The sequence below is a fragment of the Argopecten irradians genome, chromosome 14 (assembly GCF_041381155.1).
Source record: "Argopecten irradians isolate NY chromosome 14, Ai_NY, whole genome shotgun sequence".
NCBI lineage: Eukaryota > Metazoa > Mollusca > Bivalvia > Pectinida > Pectinidae > Argopecten > Argopecten irradians.
The window spans coordinates 9,819,334-9,844,498 of NC_091147.1; the positions used below are offsets into that span (position 1 = coordinate 9,819,334).

Sequence of the window (25,165 nt, forward strand, 5' to 3'; positions counted from 1 at the left end):
AGATCTTGCTGTCTACCTTTGAATGAATTATGTCAATGGAAAGAAAGATCTTTTCTTTGCTTTTATGTTCTTTTTATTGTCAGCAACACGCTTCAATTGTCAAATTAAACATGACCAGTCTCCCATGCTGTGATTGGAATTGCTCCAAAATAAATACGCAAATCTTCAAAATGGATGTTTTTCAGTCTATATACGTGTATATCACAAATTGCCAGACTACAGAAAGAATTACAATTGTCAGAAAGATTGGGACAAGGAAGAACATACAAATGAAGTTTCAGAGAGATTCCTTTAGCACTTTCTGAGAAATAGCAGTAACAAACTCCAACTAACAAAATTCAAGATGGGTTCCAGCCATATTATTGTCCAATTGTTCTAAATTGCAATACGCTAAACGAGGTTCAAGAGGAATCAATATACGGTATGGAATTTGAGACAGATTCATTCAGTACTTTTTGAGAAATAGTGTTAATAAACTTCAACTATCAAAATCCAAGATGGCTGCCTGTCGACTGAGTGACAGAACACTGACAAGAGGCAATATGTATAGCTCACAATGGCATGATAGTCGGCTAGATAGGTGTTTTGTGAAATTCAGCCTAATTGACCCATATCATATTGACTAAAGGTAGAGTTCATTGACGTGTGGAACTTTGTAGCCCTTCATCCAAGCATGCTACAGGGCCAATATCAAATATCTGGGCCTCATGGTCATTGAGCAGAAGTTGAAAACCTTTTTTAGACAGAAAATAAAAGGTGATTGTATTAGGCCAACTGAGCCTTTGTCTCTGGTGACGAGGGAAAAAACAAAGAAAACAGCAGTAATACGTGTATTATCATTTAATATTTATTGACGCAATAATCATGTTACGTCACCACATCCAGTTATACGTCACGCTGTAATGTAAACTGTAATGTCTTTACATAGAAGCTTACATTTATACTATCCTGTATTCAAATATATATTTCAACATCATTATGATATCACAACTCTACAATCCCTCCTCGCTGATGTCGTGTTCGAAAATGTCGTCAAACTCACCAAATGACGTTTCTAGGAATGGCTTGAGAACTTATTAACAAGAAAATGTACATGTAAACGATCAGTAGTGGTGATACTGGATTAGTTCAGTTCCAAACACTAATTGGATTATGGCTTGAATTATGAACAACATTAGTTTTGCCGAGCAAACAAACATCTTTAGCTATCAATCAATGAATAATTAATTAATTAATTAGACATTAAGCTGATTCGCTGTTTAAACATACAATTAAGGAAATGAGATATTCATTTATTCCCAAATAACAAGCAAGAAATCCATATTGTTTTAAACACATCTCTAGAAATGATACAGAATTCGCTTGTTTACCCTTATAGCACTATATAATAGTAAGTGAGCACTTTTACAGCCCGACTAGGACTTATCAGCTGAACACAATCATTCTCAGTCTGACCTCGTCTTCAGAGTTAAGGATGAAGTTTTAACTTACATATACTTTCAAACTTAAGGCCATTGGTAACATGATCAGGTCAAATGATCACCTTGATCCCATTCTACTCATAACACATATAAAGTAAACTGGTTAGCATGGCAACCATTTTTCTTTTTTTTTTAATCAAGTTTTTCTTGCACATCTACACATTGGTCCACAATATTATAGTGAAGTTTCATTTAAATTGAATAGTCCAGTAGTTCAGGTGTTGTCCAGACAATATGTTAGCAGACAATACAATTGTTTACTACATCACATGATAATTACTAGGAATGCGATTGGATAACAGCCATGGTCTATTTTGCCACAGTTCCTTGTCCTTCTTGACTATGGGAGACTATACCTGACTACAGGAACTATTATACTAAAGTATAGTCCCCCAGGAATGAGCATGTGACCAAATATATGAGTCATAATGAATGTCATGTGACATACTAAATCTATTATGGCCCTTTCCCTTGGGAATAGTTCTCCTATAGTGTTGTCTGGCGAGGTATAGTCCCCTCGTCTTCGACTCGAGGATTATACCTCGCCAGACAACACATTCGACTCGAGGATTATACCTCGCCAGACAACACTGTTCTCTCTGGAATGTGTCATAATAGAATAATAAAGCTTTAACTAAGCTCATAATGTCTGATTTCACGCACGTCCCTGTGAAAATTTGATTAGTCTTTAATACAGACATGAATTCTCATGTACCTGTGTATAGGACGCCACACACTATTGATGCTCCACCACCGACAGAGCATAAATGATATTCATCATTTGAACAATAATTGGTATTTGATCATGGATATTTATGCCTAATTAACACAAAAAATAAAATAAAATAATTAATTTTGCCTTTGGTGTATGCGCAATCATTACTTCATTCTATATAAGATACAGTGCCACGGATTTTTTTCGGGATGTAATTTATTATTTTTCATATTTTTAACTTGAAGTAAAATCAGAAGCTCAAACTTTTCAATGGTGGTAATTGTGTAACATGAGTAACTTTTTTTAACAAAATCGTCTGCTCCTGTTTTTGATATTAAAAAAAATCCATTTGTCAGCGGTGGACCATCTTTAAATAACATAATATTGTATTTTCACTGATCATTTAATACATGATATTTTGTACATTATGATATCTAACTATCCAAAACCTATGAAGAATGCAGATCATGTACAGTTTATCAAATGGTCTCTCTATCTGGATTTCCTTTTACTACTGGGCTGATCTGTGAAATTGGGAATTTCAAACCTACCCACAAGGGAAATAACTCTGCAATATACACAAAGGTGGAATATAGGGACTCTGGGTCAAAACTTTGCACCAAGCCCGTTTCACGGTTTTGAGCTGAAATTGACCAAATTCTCTATTTATAGTCAGTCCTGTAATAAAATCTAGTTAATGATGACAGTTAATTAATCCTGCTAGATAATCTAATTTCTGATTATACACTGTACTGGGCAATTGGATATAAATCAATCCACCTTGATGTTTTTTTTAATGAATTTGACATTTCAATATTAATAGTAGATGGTCATCATAAACTAAATGTTTTTATATCTAGACCTGTTAAATATGAGATCATTCAAGCCCTACAAAGTAATGCTCAGTCCACTACATACTTTAAATCAACCCCTTCTTCATGTGAAAGTTTTGCGACAACTTATTTAATTATCTTTGCCTGATTTGTTTAGTTTCTCCTGGTATGAAAATTATTATGGTGCAAAACTGAAGAACGGTGATTATATCTGATGTGATAATGTGTGGTATATTATGCTGTTGTGATCAGAGTGTGATAACTAAGATGGTGTACTTTCTTAAATCTTCCACGAATATCTAACTACATGTATTTCCATTGTAGTCAAAGAAGTAATATCCATGGTCTGTTCCGTGCATAGCATGGGATCCTTACAAACATAAACGTCCAATTTTCTATGTTTCATTATCATTTGATGTGATGTGTACTGTAAAGTCAGCTAACATACAGTATTTTAAGATGTGATGAGTGTAATAGCATACACCGTGACAAAATATCAGGGGAGACAACTCTGTATGAATCAATGTCTGGGTTGAGGTTTAGGTTTAGGTTTTTCTTTTAACAGCCAGAGTATTTTAAGATGTGATGAGTGTAATAGCATACACCGTGACAAAATATCAGGGGAGACAACTCTGTATAAATCAATGTCTAGGTTTAGGTTTAGGTTTTTCTTTTAACTGCCAGAGTATTTTAAGATGTATCGAGTGTAATAGCATACACCGTGACAAAATATCAGGGGAGATAACTCTGTATGAATCAATATCTAGGGCCGTTTTCGATTATACGGTTTGACTGGTTGGACCTAGTTGTTCGTTTATTAATCAAAGACGGACTTGGTGATTTTATATTGTTTTCAGGCGAGCCTTGACAAAGCCCTCATAGGCCTGTATCAAAAACTGCAGGTCCGTCTGGATTAATACTTGAAATAATGACTTAAACCATTGGTCGAACCGGTTGTTCCGAATAAACGAAAACGGCCCTCGTTTAGGTTCAGGATTTTCTTTTAACAGCCAGAGTATTTTAAGATGTATCGAGTATAATAGCATACACAGTGACAAAATATCAGGGGAGATAACTCTGTATAAATCAATGTCTAGGTTTCGGTTCAGGTTTTTCTTTTAACAGCCAGAGTATTTTAAGATGTGTTGATTATAAGAAGTGAAGGAAACCTAGAAAACCTACAGAAGAATCAATAGTCAGTACCTTGTGAGTGATCCAAATGATTTCCAAACCCACAACCCTAGGCTAGTGGTAATACGTCGGAACATCTTAACTACTACATGTACACGTAGGTAATAATTACCCTAAAATGATGTCTGTCCTAAATATAAACACACTTATATCATACATCACTTAAATTACTCAATACATGGCACATTTACATAATAAAATCCAAATAAATAAGATTAAAGGTGTATATTTCTGTCTCAAAAATGAACTAAACAATTTGACATGAACATGATAATAACCTTGACTGTAATATTCCAATGTATTTCTATTTATATCATATGCAAAACATAATTTGGCTCCGATGTGTTTAGCTAACATGCAGCCTTTGATAACAGAAACATGATTTATTTTTATCACACTTTATTCACTTTCCAATTGTGCAAAACTTGAAAGTGCTCAAAATGTGGTATGTACTAACTGTTACCTGGTAGAGTGAAACCTCACTTTACGATCACCTCAGAATTAAGACCAACAATTTTAGTAATTTAGTATTTTAGCAAATTGTACTTTAAATGATAAATATCATGAATCAATACATTATCATTTGGCTTAATTCCAATTATGAAGAAAATATAAACAGAATCAAATATATTCATCTTTAAATCAGTGGTTGCAATTTTTACTTCCCATACACCTGTGAGAATTGAGAGGCCAAGGTATGTGTTATTACACTAAATCAATTATACCAGTGAATTAATTTTTAAGATATTACTAGTTTAAGTCCGTTTTTCATCTAATGAGTGGGGAAAAAATTGAAAGCCTTCTTGGGCTTAAAAATAACCTTTTGAAAACCACACATAATACAGGACAGCCGAAAATTACTTACATTCATAATTAAAAAACATTGACAACCTTTGCAGTGAAATATCTATAAAATATTTTTCAATTCATCTACAGACACATCTACAGACACATATACATATACACACATCCAACATCAAGAAAATGTTACTTGTGTTTCTATATTGGCTTCTTGTGGGCTGCTACCACTATTCAAGCTTTCATATGACTTAGTATCACTGTCTCCTTGATTAACATTAAGGTCATTGGAATGTTTGAAAGCAGAGGTCTTAAACGACCTGAAATTGTCGGAGGAATCAGAGTCTGTAGAACTATCTTTGGGTATTACAGGCGATGTTTGACACTCTGAAAATCCAGGTATACTCACTAAACCATCCTGTTTTATATGTTCTGTATCACATTTTTCTTTGGGATCTGTACTAGAACAAGCTGGGGTATCTGTTGGAAGTTCATGGCTCATTTCTAATGCATTACTAACAGAAGGGTTATCTCCCCTCTCCGGTGCGTTTAAGTCATCCTGCTTGTCTATTTTATCACAAACATCACCGGCAGAACTTGGTTCATCATCAAGTTGGTTTACACTTCCTGTATTATGTAGTGTAATGTCCCCTCCCACACCAACTCTCAGATTAGCACTATCAACATGGAGTACCTGTTTCCCTTTCTTCGGTCCCTGATTTTCTGTATCCACACCAGAATTATCCCCCCTTACTTGACTAGTATTTACTTTTCCTAATATTGCACTATTTACATCTCTCCTTTCCCGTCCATCATCAGTTACAAGATCACGTGATATCACATTATCTTCTTCGATTAATTCAAAACGTCCAAAATCTTCATGAATAACATGAATATCATTGAACATGTCTAGTTGTTCTGATACTGGGTTAGATATCTTAAAGAAATGGTCTTCCGTAGAGGGTCTGAAGATCTCCTCCACTTCTTCATCACGGAGTTTCTCTGTACCATTCGTTTCTAACCTGTCTATCTGTGAGTTGGTGGGATTTTCCCCCGGAGAATTATTGTTTCTGTTTTCTCTGGACGTCACATCAAGTGTGGTCATGTCTGTACTGTCAGGAAGACTAAATCTACCTCCAGACGCTAGAGAGCTCTGTGTGTCTGTGCGATCAAAGTCGTACATACTGCGTTCCTTGCCCTCACTTCCTGTCCCCATCCTAGGAGCTCCGGGTGTGTCACTACAAACAGAAAGGCAAAAGTTTATTTTAGGAAACAAAAAAAAACAAAAAAGAAATTTCTTTTTGTATGCTACCTCAATAGATATAGAAACTGGAGTTTCTGTGTTGCAATTTTAGACTTAATGAGTTTCTACAAACTTGTGCTAAAAGATGGATTCAATTATTTTAGATTATGGGGCTAAAATTGTAATGACCATATTCGACTAGATAAAGTGGTCTCAGGTGACAATTTGACAGACTAGGTCAATAAGGCAGGTTTGACTATAAACCGTTAATGTAGGCCAATGTGTACTCACACTCTAACACCTAATCGTAGTTCCAGCAGTGACTTGATGTTGTTGAGAGTCTGACGCAGATCAGTGGTCCCTAAACCGCAGTAATATCGTAGCTGGAAACACAAAAAAAAAAGATTTCTAATTCTCTTTGTCTTATATAAGACTGCAGTGCACTCCATTTCAGCGTACTATACATTTAATTATACATACAATGTAGTACACACAAGTATAACAAGAGGCCCAAAGGGCCTTAACGGTCATCTGACTACCTTGGCAATAGTAAAATTAATTGTATATGGTGTCACTTTGTCAGGACCATGTTAGGATCATTTTTCAATTTCTTTCAACAAATTTAATTTCAAACAAGAGGCCCAAGGGCCTTAACATATAGGAAATTAATTAGATATAGTGTCATGGTAGCCATCTTCGATTTGGGATCAACCAGAGATGTAACAACACATTGTCGGGACCATGTCAGGATCATCTCATGCAAGTTTCAGCCAAATCGCACCGGTAGAACTTGCGAAGAAGTTCAAAATGTGTTTTCAAGATGGCGGCTTTGGCGGCCATCTTGGATTTCGGATCGACCCGAAATATAACAACACTTTGTCAGGACCATGTCAGGATCATTTCATGCAAGTTTCAGCCTAATCGCACCGGTAGAACTTGAGAAGAATTTCAAAATGTGTTTTCAAGATGGCGGCGGTGGCGGCCATCTTGGATTTCGGATCGACCCGAAAAATAACAACACTTTGTCAGGACCATGTCAGGATCATTTCATGCAAGTTTCAGCCAAATCGCACCGGTAGAACTTGAGAAGAAGTTCAAAATGTATTTTCAAGATGGCGGCTGTGGCGGCCATCTTGGATTTCGGATCGACCCGAAAAATAACAACACTTTGTCAGGACCATGTCAGGATCATTTCATGCAAGTTTCAGCCAAATCGCACCGGTAGAACTTGAGAAGAAGTTCAAAATGTATTTTCAAGATGGCGGCTGTGGCGGCCATCTTGGATTTCGGATCGACCCAAAAAATAACAACACTTTGTCAGGACCATGTCAGGATCATTTCATGCAAGTTTCAGCCAAATCGCAGTGGTAGAACTTGAGAAGAAGTTCAAAATGTGTTTTCAAGATGGCGGCTGTGGCGGCCATCTTGGATTTCGGATCGACCCGAAAAATAACAACACTTTGTCGGGACCATGTCAGGATCATTTCATGCAAGTTTCAGCCAAATCGCACCGGTAGAACTTGAGAAGAAGTTCAAAATGTATTTTCAAGATGGCGGCTGTGGCGGCCATCTTGGATTTCGGATTGACCCGAAAAATAACAACACTTTGTTGGGACCGTGTCAGGATCATTTCATGCAAGTTTCAGCCAAATCGCACCAGTAGAACTTGAGAAGAAGTTCAAAATGTGTTTTCAAGATGGCGGCTGTGGCGGCCATCTTGGATTTCGGATTGACCCGAAATATAACAACACTTTGTCGGGACCATGTCAGGATCATTTCATGCAAGTTTCAGCCAAATCGCACCAGTAGAACTTGAGAAGAAGTTCAAAATGTGTTTTCAAGATGGCGGCTGTGGCGGCCATCTTGGATTTCGGATCGACCCGAAAAATAACAACACTTTGTCGGGACCATGTCAGGATCATTTCATGCAAGTTTCAGCCAAATCGCACCGGTAGAACTTGAGAAGAAGTTCAAAATGTATTTTCAAGATGGCGGCTGTGGCGGCCATCTTGGATTTCGGATTGACCCGAAAAATAACAACACTTTGTCGGGACCGTGTCAGGATCATTTCATGCAAGTTTCAGCCAAATCGCACCGGTAGAACTTGAGAAGAAGTTCAAAATGTGTTTTCAAGATGGCGGCTGTGGCGGCCATCTTGGATTTCGGATCGACCCGAAATATAACAACACTTTGTCGGGACCATGTCAGGATCATTTCATGCAAGTTTCAGCTAAATCGCACCGGTAGAACTTGAGAAGAAGTTCAAAATGTGAAAAGTTAACGCACGGCGCACGGCGGACGGCGGACGGCGCACGGCGCACGGCGGACGGCGGACGACGACGGACGAAACATGACGACAATAGGTCATCCTGACCCTTCGGGTCAGATGACCTAATAAAATAATATCTAATTATATCAAATAATTTAAGTACATGTAGGTAAGACCTTTAGATTGTAACATTTAAGCAATTTGCTAACTTACCTGGCTGATGTTTTTGTTCAAAAGGAAAACTCCATAATTAAACTGGAACTTTTCTTTTCCTTTTGCAAACAATGGAAATCTGAAAGATCATTTTTACGGTATTTAAAAAATTTGAACTTTTTTTTGACGCATTAAAATTCAAAAATACCAGAAATATTCTCATTTCTGAATAGGAGAGAAATAAAGAAGTTAATTTGTCAGATATATCCCCATATCATTTTGATAGGATCAGCTTTTAATCTCTGATAAACATTTAATATTATATTTTCTTTTTTCCATGTTATTATTCAAAATTACAAGACAAAATATTCAAATCATCAGGTCTCTTTTTAACACATGATTCTCTACTGTTTTACACTTTGGACAACTGCAGCATCACTACCACGATTTTATAAAAAAAAATTTCAATCTTTTACAATAGCAGTTGATTTAACAGTAAAGATCTATACAGACATATATACATACTCTCGATCCTTCTCTAATAATTTTGTGTGTATATGGTCACGGATGAGTGATCTCGAACCGTTGTGAATCATGGGATACCTCAGAGGAATGTCAAGAATGTCTGACAACATCATAACCATGTGACACACGTAACCAAGGGAAACTGATACCATCATGTCCTCCTGACCTATAAATAGAAACAGATACCATCATGTCCTCCTGACCTATAAATAGAAACAATACCATCATGTCCTCCTGACCTATAAATAGAAACAGATACCATCATGTCCTCCTGACCTATAAATAGAAACAGTTACCATCATGTCCTCCTGACCTATAAATAGAAACAGTTACCATCATGTCCTCCTGACCTATAAATAGAAACAGTTACCATCATGTCCTCCTGACCTATAAATAGAAACAGATACCATCATGTCCTCCTGACCTATAAATAGAAACAGTTTCCATCATGTCCTCCTGACCTATAAATAGAAACAGTTTCCACCATGTCCTCCTGACCTATAAATAGAAACAGTTACCATCAAGTCCTCCTGACCTATAAATAGAAACAGTTACCATCATGTCCTCCTGACCTATAAATAGAAACAGTTTCCACCATGTCCTCCTGACCTATAAATAGAAACAGTTACTATCATGTCCTCCTGATTTATAAATAGAAACAGTTACCATCATGTCCTTCTGACCTATAAATAGAAACAGATACCACCATGTCCTCCTGACCTCTAAATAGAAACAGTTACCATCAAGTCCTCCTGACCTATAAATGGAAACAGTTACCATCATGTCCTCCTGACCTATAAATAGAAACAGATTCCACCATGTCCTCCTGACCTATAAATAGAAACAGTTTCCACCATGTCCTCCTAACCTATAAATAGAAACAGTTACCATCAAGTCCTCCTGACCTATAAATGGAAACAGTTACCATCATGTCCTCCTGACCTATAAATAGAAACAGATTCCACCATGTCCTCCTGACCTATAAATAGAAACAGTTACTATCATGTCCTCCTGACCTATAAATAGAAACAGTTACCATCATGTCCTCCTGACCTATAAATAGAAACAGTTTCCACCATGTCCTCCTGACCTATAAATGGAAACAGTTACCATCATGTCCTCCTGACCTATAAATAGAAACAGATTCCACCATGTCCTCCTGACCTATAAATGGAAACAGTTACCATCAAGTCCTCCTGACCTATAAATGGAAACAGTTACCATCATGTCCTCCTGACCTATAAATAGAAACAGTTTCCACCATGTCCTCTTGACCTATAAATAGAAACAGTCATATCATGTCCTTCTGACCTATAAATAGAAACAGTTTCCACCATGTCCTCCTGACCTATAAATAGAAACAGTACCATCATGTCCTCCTGACCTATAAATAGAAACAGATTCCACCATGTCCTCTTGACCTATAAATAGAAACAGTCATATCATGTCCTTCTGACCTATAAATAGAAACAGATTCCACCATGTCCTCCTGACCTATAAATAGAAACAGTTACTATCATGTCCTCCTGACCTATAAATAGAAACAGTTACTATCATGTCCTCCTGACCTATAAATAGAAACAGTTACCATCATGTCCTCCTGACCTATAAATAGAAACAGATTCCACCATGTCCTCCTGACCTATAAATAGAAACAGGTTTCATCATGTCCTCCTGACCTATAAATAGAAACAGATTCCATCATGTCCTCCTGACCTATAAATAGAAACAGATTCCACCATGTCCGCCTCACCTACAAACCAATGCATGGTTGCAACATTGTGCTTTTCATTGGGTGATTGGGTGGTGTAGTGGTTAAGCCACTCGCCTTTCACCTAACCGGCCGGGGTTCGATCCCCAGCACGGACGTGAAAAGGCCAGGGGTCACCTACCCGATCACATGGGTTTTCTCCAGGCACTCTGGTTTTCTCCCGTTCTAAGACCCCTCGCATGCTTACATCAGGACCATCAAAAGTGATTTGTATAAGTTGTATAACTTGTTTTGCAATCCATGTAAAATAAATAAAGTTTATATTTATTTATATGCTTTTCATTCTTGGTCAAGCACCCAAGTTCACAGGAAATTGATGGATTGCCAAATAATAATCAAACTGCCCAGTATTGTACATGTCTTTTTGTATTGTGTATGCTACAACATTTTCTCAGACATTGACCAATGTTAACCAACTTTCTTTCGTGTGTAATTTACATGTACTTTCGCGAATATAAGTTTATCTCCATAAATCAGCATCTACATCATGGATATAGATAGGAATTTCCATTCAATTCTCAAATCCACTAATGTCAATCTTCGCGAACTTGTTTTGAAAAATACAGTTGATTTACAATAGGTACACATGCATTAGCGAGCCCCAAGGTATGGCTATATACAAAATCTCCTGGCTGGCAGCAATCTGTTAATTGTAGTGACGGTATTTACAGAAGGAAGAAGACGACAAACAACTAGTAGTCAACACATCAGTCCACCAACTTGCTAATGGCACAGATAAAATAAATATTGGCAAACATTTCTCTCCATCTTTAAATCTTTGCAACATGGCAGAGTCAAAACAACAGTGCACACAGAGATATTAAGTACATATATATTTAAATTTAGAAAAAGATTTTCATTTAACTAATGTTAATTTTACATATCTGCCTAAAACAAACATTTACATTGACCTGCCTAAAACAAACATTTACTTTGACCTATCTAAAACAACACTTACTTTGACCTGTCTAAAACAAACATTTACTTTGACCTGTCTAAAACAACACTCACTTTGACCTGTCTAAAACAAACATTTACTTTGACCTATCGAAAACAACACTCACTTTGACCTGTCTTAAACAAACATTTACTTTGACCTGTCTAAAACAACACTTACTTTGACCTGTCTAAAACAACACTTACTTTGACCTGTCTAAAACAATACTTACTTTGACCTGCCTAAAACAACACTTACTTTGACCTACCTAAAACAACACTTACTTTGACCTGCCTAAAACAAACATTTACATTGACCTGCCTAAAACAACACTTACTTTGACCTCTCTAAAACAAACATTTACTTTGACCTGTCTAAAACAACACTCACTTTGACCTGTCTAAAACAAACATTTACTTTGACCTGTCGAAAACAACACTCACTTTGACCTGTCTTAAACAAACATTTACTTTGACCTGTCTAAAACAACACTTACTTTGACCTGTCTAAAACAACACTTACTTTGACCTGTCTAAAACAATACTTACTTTGACCTGCCTAAAACAACACTTACTTTGACCTGCCTAAAACAACACTTACTTTGACCTGCCTAAAACAAACATTTACATTGACCTGCCTAAAACAACACTTACTTTGACCTCTCTAAAACAAACATTTACTTTGACCTGTCTAAAACAACACTTACTTTGAAAGTCCTCAGAGTTAGGTAACTTGACTCCACATATTAACAGATGAGTTTTTTGCTCTGATTTCTTGCACTGAAATGTAAAGGAAAAAACTGAAAGCATCCTTACAATGAACATATCACAGCTGTGACAAAAAAGTATGTACCGGTATATCCATATTTGTATGATATTTTAACAGACATGTCTCAAAGCATTCACCAAAAAAAAAGGCTTGCAAGAATTAAGAACTTATCAATAAGACTTATATCACGGGATATTAACCCTAAACACTACGTTAGGATCCTTCATACTGAACATTTACATTATCAAATTTGTTCCAAGGCCAAGTCGCTTTGTGTTCTTTTAAGAATAAAAGTCTTCTCAGAAGATCTTTCAGTATATAAATAAAAGAGCTTCCAGAAGCAGAAAGCTACAAACTGATTGATCGAAAGTTATAAAGTAGAAGGGGGAAAATCCAGTACAAGGCTTTGGTTACTAAATATCATAAACTAAATAAAGGGAAGTAACTCTTATATTAAAATAATTTACTTTCAATGATAAGACAGCTTACCTCGGTGATAGGGTAGACGTTTGTGGCTAATTCTCCAGTTAGTTGTTTCCTCCTTATCCATAACTGAGCATTCTCTTTGATCAAACTCTCCCTGGAAAGATTTTAAATTCAACAGTAGGTATAAAGTTTTAATCTGTACATATCAACAAAGAGAACATAAGATAAATGTCAAACAACCAATTTTCATGAAGTCTTGAAGACAAAGGAACAAGAGTTTACAATTCTTTTGTATCAAGAATTTTTTTTTAAAACACAGAAACATAATTTTTTGGGGGAAATTCACATCACTATATTTGACTTCAACTTTGTCTATCCCTGTTGATAGAAGCAGTATTCTGTAGTTTAAGTAGTAAGTTATTGAGACAGCATGCTATGTTAGGAAACTGCTATCCCTTACGTACCTCGTCTGATTGTTGCGTTTTTTCCTGTCACTAAGATGGGCTCGTTCTTTTTCTAGCAAGGCAAACTTTTCATCCGATTGACTTTCTAAATAACGACAAAATCAGAAAGCATAATCATGTGATTAATTGTCATAAAGAAACATACCAATGTACAATACGTATACATGTACCAATAAGTTTATATTCGTTTTCATTTATCAACTAACATCAAATTATTCAAGAATTTAAAAATAAATAACTGCTATGAATGTGAGAAGTCATTGTTTTGCTCACTTGTTAAACATTGATTTCAAACAAAGTTAAGTACATTTCTATGTACTTTTTTCAATTATTTCCAGGGTAATACATTTATAACTTTTATCAAATTGTTGTTCACCACTGATAAAACATATGGGTCAATCTAAAATAATGAAACTGAATAGATAAAGAAAGAAAACTCAAGGTCTTGATAAACCATCCAAGATTGAATTAGAAATTGTTTGAAAAACATAAGCGATCTCTAGACACACAAAACTTTACAAAGCAGTAAATGTAATACAGCTAATCAAACATTTTGAAAATCATTGAAGAATTACACACTAGCAGTCTGGTATCTCTACTTTTTGAACAGCCATTTAAGAATTGCATACTAGCAGTCAAGTATCTCTATTTTTTGACAGCCATTTAAGAATTGCATACTAGCAGTCTGGTATCTCTACTTTTTGAACAGCCATTTAAGAATTGCATACTAGCAGTCAAGTATCTCTATTTTTTGACAGCCATTTAAGAATTGCATACTAGCAGTCAAGTATCTCTGCTTTTTAACAGCCATTTAAGAATTGCATACTAGCAGTCTGGTATCCCTACTTTTTGAAAGCCATTTAAGAATTACATACTAGTAGTCTGGTACTCTACTTTTTGACAGCCATTTAAGAATTACATACTAGCAGTCTGGTATCTCTGCTTTTTGACAGCCATTTAAGAATTACATACTAGCAGTCTGGTATCTCTGCTTTTTGACAGCCATTTAAGAATTACATACTAGCAGTCTGGTATCTCTGCTTTTTGACAGCCATTTAAGAATTACATACTCTAGCTGTCTGGTATCTCTACCTTTTGACAGCCATTTAATAATTTCATAGTAACAGTCTGGTATCTCTGGTTTTTGACAGCCATTTAAGAATTACATACTAGCAGTCTGGTATCTCTGCTTTTTGACAGCCATTTAAAAATTACATACAAGCTGTCTGGTAAACTTTTTGACAGCCATTTAAGAATAACATACAAGCAGCCTGGCATCTCCACTTTTTGACAGCCATATTAGAATTACATACTAGCAGTCTGGTATCTCTGCTTTTTGACAGCCATTTAAGAATTACATACTAGCAGTCTGGTATCTCTGCTTTTTGACAGCCATTTAAGAATTACATACTAGCTGTCTGGTATCTCTGCTTTTTGACAGCCATTTAAGAATTACATACTAGCAGTCTGGTATCTCTGCTTTTTGACAGCCATTTAAGAATTACATACTAGCTGTCTGGTATCTCTGCTTTTTGACAGCCATTTAAGAATAACATACTAGCTGTCTGGTATCTCTGCTTTTTGACAGCCAATTAAGAATTACATACTAGCTGTCTGGTATCTCTGCTTTTTGACAGCCATTTAAGAATTACATACTCTAGCTGTCTGGTATCTCTATTTTTTGTCAGCCATTTAAGATTAACATATAAGCAGTCTGGTATCTCTACCTTTTGACAGCCATTTAATAATTTCATACTAACAGTCTAGTATCTCTGCTTTTTGAAAGCCATTTATGAATTACATACTAGCTGTCTAGTATCTCTGCTTTTTGACAGCCAATTAAGAATTACATATACTAACAGTCTGTTATCTGTGCTTTTTGACAGCCATTTAAAAATTACATACTAGCAGTCTGGTATCTCTACTTTTTAACAGCCATTTAAGCATTACATAATAACAGTCTGGTATCTCTGCTTTTTGACAGCCATTTAAGAATTATATACTAGCTGTCTGGTATCTCTGCTTTTTGACAGCCATTTAAGAATTACATACTAGCTGTCTGGTATCTCTGCTTTTTGACAGCCATTTAAGAATTACATACTAGCAGTCTGGTATCTCTACTTTTTGACAGCCATTTAAGAATTACATACTAGCTGTCTGGTATCTCTGCTTTTTGACAGCCAATTAAGAATTACATACTAGCTGTCTGGTATCTCTGCTTTTTGACAGCCATTAAAGAATTACATACTAGCAGTCTGGTATCTCTACTTTTTGACAGCCATTTAAGAATTATACATACAACTGTCTGGTATACTTTTTGACAGCCATTTAAGAATTACATACTAGCAGTCTGGTATCTCTACTTTTTGACAGCCATTTAAGAATTACATACTAGCAGTCTGGTATCGCTGCTTTTTGACAGCCATTTAAGAATTACATACTAGCAGTCTGGTATCTCTACTTTTTGAAAGCCATTTAAGAATTACATACTAGCAGTCTGGTATCTCTGCTTGACCTTGTCACATTCCTCCTTCTCAGCCTGAAGGCTTGTTGTCTGCCAGGTTAGCTCACTACGGAGTTGTCTCACCTTGAGTAGGGTAGCCTCTCTGTCACGCAGCTGTTCACAAAATAGTATAATGAACCAGTAATATTACAATTATGTTCATATCAGATACTCGTGAACTGATTTTTATTTTTCTGAATGTAGATTTTTTCCTTAATCTCTAAAATTGAAGCTTTTTATTACAAAAGTAGATATATCTTTTCGTATTTTTATCAGTAAATACTGTATTTTAGGACAAAAAGCATTAAAGATCAAAATCATAAATTAATCAAGGAAATAAATTTAGTTTTCTAACAAGAATATATCTTTTAAACTCAAGATAAAAATGTCTGAAAAATTGATATGTTGTAGAATGTTGTATACCTTCTGTGACTTCTCTTGTGATGATAACAAACGATCCTCTATTGACCGGTGGACACGACTCACCGACACCTGGGTCTGCTTTATGGCACGTAACACTGTGTAAATTCTACAAACGGAAAGTTTACCAGATGGCACTTAACATTGTGTAGATTCTACAAACGGAAAGTTTACCAGATGGCACTTAACACTGTGTAGATTCTACAAACGGAAAGTTTACCAGATGGCACTTAACATTGTGTAGATTCTACAAACGGAAAGTTTACCAGATGGCACTTAACACTGTGTAGATTCTACAAACGGAAAGTTTACCAGATGGCACTTAACACTGTGTAGATTCTGCAAACGGAAAGTTTACCAGATGGCACTTAACACTGTGTGTAGAAAGTTTACCAGATGGCACTTCTACAAACAGAAAGTTTACCAGATGGCACTTAACACTGTGTAAATTCTACAAACGGAAAGTTTACCAGATGGCACTTTACAACTGTGTAATTCTACAAACGGAAAGTTTACCAGATGGCACTTACTGTGTAAAAAAGGAAAGATTCAAACCAGATGGCACTTACAACTGTGTAGATTCTACAAACAGAAAGTTTACCAGATGGCACTTAACATTGTGTAGATTCTACAAACGGAAAGTTTACCAGATGGCACTTAACACTGTGTAGATTCTACAAACGGAAAGTTTACCAGATGGCACTTAACACTGTGTAGATTCTACAAACGGAAAGTTTACCAGATGGCACTTAACACTGTGTAGATTCTACAAACGGAAAGTTTACCAGATGGCACTTAACACTGTGTAGATTCTACAAACAGAAAGTTTACCAGATGGCATTTAACACTGTGTAGATTCTACAAACAGAAAGTTTACCAGATGGCATTGAACACTGTGTAGATTCTACAAACAGAAAGTTTACCAGATGGCACTTTACACTGTGTAGATTCTACAAAGGAAAGTTTACCAGATGGCACTTTACACTGTGTAGATTCTACCACGAAATTAAATGGCACTTACACTGTAGATTCTACAAACAGAAAGTTGACTAGATACATCATCACACAATCGTTAATAACACAATTATTTATACTATATGGCTAACTGACGTTTTTATAAAAAATACCCTACTCACCAACTCTCTTGTAATAATTCAATTGATGGTCATTGTATTTCAGCTTAGTTTATCCAAGATTAATGTTCTGTCTTACAATGATTCTAGCATTCATTTGCCACTTATTGATATATTTTGATGGAAAACTTTGGCGCAATCAACTTTTGTTTCAAAATTAAATTGAACAAATTAGTGCTGTGATGACTCACGCATTAATGATATGTACATGTAACAACTATACCAACATAATGCAGGAAACATGATAGGCACAATCATACTTTAGCACGATGTGTCTATCTACATGAAAAAAAACTATAACATGATTACATGTCCCGTTAAAATATGTATGTTTTCAACATTTTATATTCTTCAATAAAAGTGTCTAAGATATTTAATCCTATCTTACAAAATTAGGAATCTTCAATAATGCCACCATAAAACTACCATCAATAAGACCCTAACCCAACAGGTGCCCTCACCTCTCCATAACAACACCATCATCAATAAGACCCTAACCCAACAGGTGCCCTCACCTCTCCATAACAACACCATCATCAATAAGACCCTGACCCAACAGGTGCCCTCACCTCTCCATAACAACACCATCATCAATAAGACCCTAACCCAACAGGTGCCCTCACCTCTCCATAAAAACACCATCATCAATAATACCCTAACCCAACAGGTGCCCTCACCTCTCCATAAAAACACTACCATCAATAATACCCTAACCCAACAGGTGCCCTCACCTCTCCATAACAACACCATCATCAATAAGACCCTGACCCAACAGGTGCCCTCACCTCTCCATAAAAACACCTTCATCAATAATACCCTAACCCAACAGGTGCCCTCACCTCTCCATAACAACACCATCATCAATAATACCCTAACCCAACAGGTGCCCTCACCTCTCCATAAAAACACCATCATCAATAATACCCTAACCCAACAGGTGCCCTCACCTCTCCATAAAAACACCATCATCAATAATACCCTAACCCAACAGGTGCCCTCACCTCTCCATAAAAACACCATCATCAATAATACCCTAACCCAACAGGTGCCCTCACCTCTCCATAAAAACACCATCATCAATAATACCCTAACCCAACAGGTGCCCTCACCTCTCCATAAAAACACCATCATCAATAATACCCTAACCCAACAGGTGCCCTCACCTCTCCATAAAAACACCATCATCAATAATACCCTAACCCAACAGGTGCCCTCACCTCTCCATAAAAACACCATCATCAATAATACCCTAACCCAACAGGTGCCCTCACCTCTCCATAACAACACCATCATCAATAATACCCTAACCCAACATGTGCCCTCACCTCTCCATAAAAACACTACCATCAATAATACCCTAACCCAACAGGTGCCCTCACCTCTCCATAACAACACCATCATCAATAATACCCTAACCCAACAGGTGCCCTCACCTCTCCATAACAACACCATCATCAATAATACCCTAACCCAACAGGTGCCCTCACCTCTCCATAACAACACCATCATCAATAATACCCTAACCCAACAGGTGCCCTCACCTCTCCATAACAACACCATCATCAATAAGACCCTAACCCAACAGGTGCCCTCACCTCTCCATAAAAAACACTACCATCAATAAGACCCTGACCCAACAGGTGCCCTCACCTCTCCATAAAAACACCATCATCAATAAGACCCTAACCCAACAGGTGCCCTCACCTCTCCATAACAACACCATCATCAATAATACCCTAACCCAACAGGTGCCCTCACCTCTCCATAACAACACCATCATCAATAATACCCTAACCCAACAGGTGCCCTCACCTCTCCATAAAAACACTACCATCAATAAGACCCTAACCCAACAGGTGCCCTCACCTCTCCATAAAAACACCATCATCAACAATACCCTAACCCAACAGGTGCCCTCACCTCTCCATAACAACACCATCATCAATAATACCCTAACCCAACAGGTGCCCTCACCTCTCCATAAAAACACCATCATCAATAATACCCTAACCCAACAGGTGCCCTCACCTCTCCATAACAACACCATCATCAATAATACCCTAACCCAACAGGTGCCCTCACCTCTCCTTAACAACACCATCATCAATAAGACCCTGACCCAACAGGTGCCCTCACCTCTCCATAAAAACACCATCATCAATAAAACCCTAACCCAACAGGTGCCCTCACCTCTCAATAACAACACCATCATCAATAATACCCTAACCCAACAGGTGCCCTCACCTCTCCATAAAAACACTACCATCAATAAGACCCTAACCCAACAGGTGCCCTCACCTCTCCATAACAACACCATCATCAATAATACCCTAACCCAACAGGTGCCCTCACCTCTCCATAAAAACACTACCATCAATAAGACCCTAACCCAACAGGTGCCCTCACCTCTCCATAACAACACCATCATCATCAATAAGACCCTAACCCAACAGGTGCCCTCACCTCTCCATAAAAACACCATCATCAATAAGACCCTAACCCAACAGGTGCCCTCACCTCTCCATAAAAACACCATCATCAATAATACCCTAACCCAACAGGTGCCCTCACCTCTCCATAACAACACCATCATCAATAATACCCTAACCCAACAGGTGCCCTCACCTCTCCATAAAAACACCATCATCAATAAGACCCTAACCCAACAGGTGCCCTCACCTCTCCATAAAAAACACCATCATCAATAAACCCTAACCCAACAGGTGCCCTCACCTCTCCATAAAAACACCATCATCAATAATACCCTAACCCAACAGGTGCCCTCACCTCTCCATAAAAACACCATCATCAATAATACCCTAACCCAACAGGTGCCCTCACCTCTCCATAACAACACCATCATCAATAATACCCTAACCCAACAGGTGCCCTCACCTCTCCATAAAAACACCATCATCAATAATACCCTAACCCAACAGGTGCCCTCACCTCTCCATAAAAACACCATCATCAATAATACCCTAACCCAACAGGTGCCCTCACCTCTCCATAACAACACCATCATCAATAAGACCCTAACCCAACAGGTGCCCTCACCTCTCCAGAGAAGCTGATGTGTAGGATTTCTTGGCTATCCCAGGCTCTATGGGTAGTGACAGCAGTGGTTCTCTCTGTATACAGATTAGATCAGACATTGTGTTAAATTAGACTATAAAACAGCAAGCTTGTTTTATTTATTCCAATGTAATTAGTCAGATCCAAAATAAGTCATTATAACAAAGTTGCTGTGTTTGACCAAATAAGCAATGGGCACTTAATATGACCTTATTTACAGTTATATCCTTTCACAAAAGTATTGTACAAAAATAATATTATAGTAAGCCATAAATCAATTTTGCAAAAGAAAGGAAAAAAATTAACCATTTTTTTTTTTTGCAGTGTATAAGCCGTGACTTTTTACCTGAAAATTGGTCATATAGCTTTTACAGCAGATATATTGTACAGGATATATACGATTTTTAATATTTTCAGTAAAATTTCACCCTCAACAAGGGAGGGGGAGAGGTGGTTATAGGGACAGAGGTACAGATGAGGCTAAATAATTATGATTGTTGTACTATTTGTCAACTTACCTTTTCTTTACTGACATCAGGTGCAACAAAGTATTTGTCAAACATTCCAAAAATCATGGTGTTGGGCGCATACTTCACCATATCTTGCTGAAGCTGAAATAGTATAACAGTACATATGATAAACCAGGCAAATACATATAATTGGTCAATACTAGTAATAATTAATTTTAAAATATTTAAAATATGATGATGGGGTTAATCAACAACATGCTCCTTTTGACAAAAGAACTACAAAATATGGTATTAACTCTGGCAGTTATCTCCCCTATCTCTATAAAAAAAAGCACTACGGTTTTAGAGTATCTCTTAAAGTGATAAATTTACTGAAATTCACTTACAGGATTTTTAAGTATCAGAGACTATTCTGTTGGTGTTAAAAGCTACACAATTCAAAAATTCCATTGTTTAGAAATCTGTAATCCTTTTAACATACAATAGTCATGAATTTCAGGGCATGTAATTTAGAATGTTATATCACCAGTCATTTCAAACAGCCCATACCGGTAACTGTTTATTTTTTATCTTATGGGAATTCAAATTTGAACTCTGACCTTGTCAGCGAAGAAATCAAGGCCAGTGAGATGTACAGTCCAGTCAAAAAGAAGACGACAGTCATCATCCATAGCCAACCAAACTCGCACAACCAATGCTGGACAGTGGTCAAGGTACCAAATATGAAGTGATATCTCAGGTATGTATGTATCAAATGATCATAATCTTTATAGGCATATACGGATGAACTTACAGGTAGGAATAACAGAATTAACAGAAATATTTTTCTTTTTTCATATTTTTTAAGAATATTTAAGGTGACTAAGAATAAATGTACAATATCCATTTCTTAGAAGATTCTCTTAGATTATAAGCCCAGATTTAAAAAGGATACATTGAGACTTGATGTTGATTTCACCTTCATACCGACTGATGTCAAAACTCTGCCAGGAAGGATTCTGTTGAAAAAATAATAATATCATCAATATTAAGATAGAAAGATAATCAAGTGACATTGGGTTTTTTTCTTAATTTTTTTTGTCGAAAGTCAGAAGATGACATTTTACTTTCAACAGGGTAAATATTGCTTACAGGCAGATCTTTAAATAAGAATGTTCTTTTTGAATACTGTGCAGATACGTTGTTTATTACAGGTGCTTACCAGGGATCCTGTTATTCTTTCACTCGTGTAGAATGCTGAAAAATGAAATCGGTTAAAATTTAAACTTTTAATATGTAATAATTGTATTTGGTGAAATAATTCACTAAATTCACTTGATTATCAAACTTGTGTGATCAAATTTTATGTACTAAACTGTAGTAAACAAAATAAATACTGATCATGATTTGATAATTATTAGTCATTGGTATTGAAATTAGCAAGTTTCTATTTTTTTTTTTAATTTCTTTTAGAGTAAAAAAATAAGTGAAAATACATGTACTAAATACTGAAGTGCAAATTTCCATGTACATGATATGAGAAAATTAATTTGCATCAGATCAATATTACTGTACATGTAGATTTGCATATTACATACATGTACTTCATTGCCCATGTATACGTAACTACAAGTGTATATATATAGATATCGGTCATGACATCATATCTTTGTGAGCATATGTATATTTATAACATCATATTTTTTCTTTTAAAAAAAGGAATGAGTTTTGCTCATAAAGAAATTACATCGCTGTTGATACCTAGACCCACCTTTGCAGATAACTGTATACAAAGAAGGTATATCCTTTTGATATTTGATCTGATTTGTAGAATATGTCGACCACCTGACTTAATTAATTACCTTTGGTTGATGTGTCCCGGTGCAGAGTAAAGTAGGACTGCAGTTTGTGGACATCTTTACCGTTGTAGCTAGGACTCACCAAGTTTCTGATTGCAAGACTTCGGAGATGTCTCAGTCGCCTCTGTATATATAAAAGAAATAACAGGTACTAAATAATATATGAATAATGATAACGTAATGTAGCGGGATTGGACTTGGTCGCTCATCGGTGACCAGGTAGCTCAGTCAATTGAGCACATGGCTAGTGTTCGGAGAATCCCGGGTTCGAATCCTGGTCTGGCCACTACATTCTTGCTTCTCCTGTTTTACATAATCAACTCATCAGTATAATAGTGATTAAAAGAGTAAAGAACAGATAGAGTAACTGTAGTTATGCATGTGATACACATGATATACAATGTACATGTTTGTTGTCATAGCAGAAGACTGTTTGACATACATTGATTTCTTTTGAAATTCTTTTGAAAAAATTTCATGTTTTTCTTCACTTTAATATCCAGCTCAAACTTAGTTACATAGTGGACGCAGGCATTCTTTCCCTCCATATCCGTATCAAATGTAATATGATTTTGCTGTGTTTTCAGAATTTACTCTCCCTGACAACAGACTAGGACCTTTTAATGATGAATGCACACTACACTTGCAAATGGCAGGCATATTTTATATACATATGTATGTTTAATCTGTAGCAGATTTTGGAATAGGGTCAATCATCAGTGACCAGGTAGCTCATTCAGTTGAGCATCAGGCTAGTGTTTGGAGGTCATTAGTTCAAGCCCGTCTTGCCGGTATAATTGTTCTCTAAATCTTAGGTTGTTACACATGATGATATCTATCTACAGGTATCTATAAAGCTGTCAGATGGATGAGCAGGTTGGTGTGTTTTGTACATAGTGTTAAATTAATACAGTGTGCATTATGAAGCATGCTTTTTAATCTTTGGCTCAGTTGGTAGAGACTTGGGTTCAATATTACTCGGGTCCAGTAGCACGGCTAAATCTGGCTATATAGCTAGATTTGACTATAAAGCCAAATCTGACTATACACATATAGCGGACAAATGTAAACAAACAGGTGAGGTCTGGTCACATTTTTCTTATTCAGTATGAAAGCATGGATGACGAAACATGTAAGTCGGTGATATGTGCAGGCGGCTTTTTAAAATTCCATTGTTGCAATTATTAAGTATCCATTTTAACTATTCCCTGGTAACAAAACTATAGCGAGGATATCTAACATGGCATTGTTGTGTCGTCTGCAGATAAGCATCCATCTGATGAAGATTCGGGCCACAGGTGCGCTTGGAGCATGCAGATCCCGTGCAAAACTGATCATGTGCAAAAAGTGCTCAGTTGGTTCAAAAACAAAAGATATGTGGCATATTTCAAATGCAAAATTCGGATTTTATATCTTTTTCATCAGAACGTGAGGATGAATGGATGCGAGTACCAAAAAATGAAACAACAGATTTTTTCTTAAAAATCACCGATTATCCTGGTTGAGCAGGTTGACAAAAATATTTCTTTTCGCCGATTGCCGATTCTCAAGATTCATCATTCAATTTTCGATGTGTGACTAGGTATGTCACTTTTGTTTACATTTGTCCATTATACGTGTTGTCAGATTTGGCTATATACCGGTAGTCAAATCTAACTAGATATAGTGGTGCTACCGGACCTGTTACTGGTTGGGGTACACAACAGTGGTTTAATCTCAACATCCAGGGTTAGTGGGCTTTTAGTGATAAATTTTCTACTCCTTCAATATAGATGTTATTATTATTTTTGAACACAAATCGACGGATATAACGACAGGGATGTGCGGTTGGTTTGACAATTGTTGATCAAATATCTAAAGTTTGTGATTGTCCGATTGCAGACAAGTTTACAACACTATCACAAACACGCATATGACAAAATGATGAAAAAAGAAAAACCAACAGTGAAACCGATATCTCACCTGATATGTCTGCAATTCAAATAAGCACCTGGCTTTCTTTGTGCTTATTTGCGACATTGTTTAAATGTAGATACACATACTATGGCTGCATGTTTGTAAAATATACCTAAATCAATAAAAATCGATATTATGAGCTCCAAAGCCCAACAGGAAGTACTACCCCCTAAACATTCGCCATTTTAAAAGTCTC

General features: G+C 36.5%; 1 protein-coding gene across 1 annotated transcript; it reads right to left on the reverse strand.

Moving 5' to 3' along the window:
• Positions 1-3,480: 3,480 nt before the first annotated feature.
• LOC138308009 (UV radiation resistance-associated protein-like) lies at positions 3,481-25,153 on the reverse strand. The gene is made up of 16 exons (XM_069248966.1): positions 24,976-25,153; positions 23,017-23,137; positions 22,377-22,411; positions 22,110-22,173; positions 21,775-21,872; positions 21,224-21,316; positions 20,688-20,761; positions 16,501-16,606; positions 16,065-16,191; positions 13,575-13,659; positions 13,174-13,264; positions 12,623-12,695; positions 9,209-9,374; positions 8,744-8,822; positions 6,553-6,644; positions 3,481-6,256 (listed from the first exon to the last, which is right to left on the reverse strand). The coding sequence occupies exons 1-16, from the start codon at positions 25,030-25,032 to the stop codon at positions 5,197-5,199; spliced, it is 2,421 nt and encodes an 806-aa protein (XP_069105067.1). The 5' UTR covers positions 25,033-25,153; the 3' UTR covers positions 3,481-5,196.
• Between the last annotated feature and the right edge of the window lie 12 nt (positions 25,154-25,165).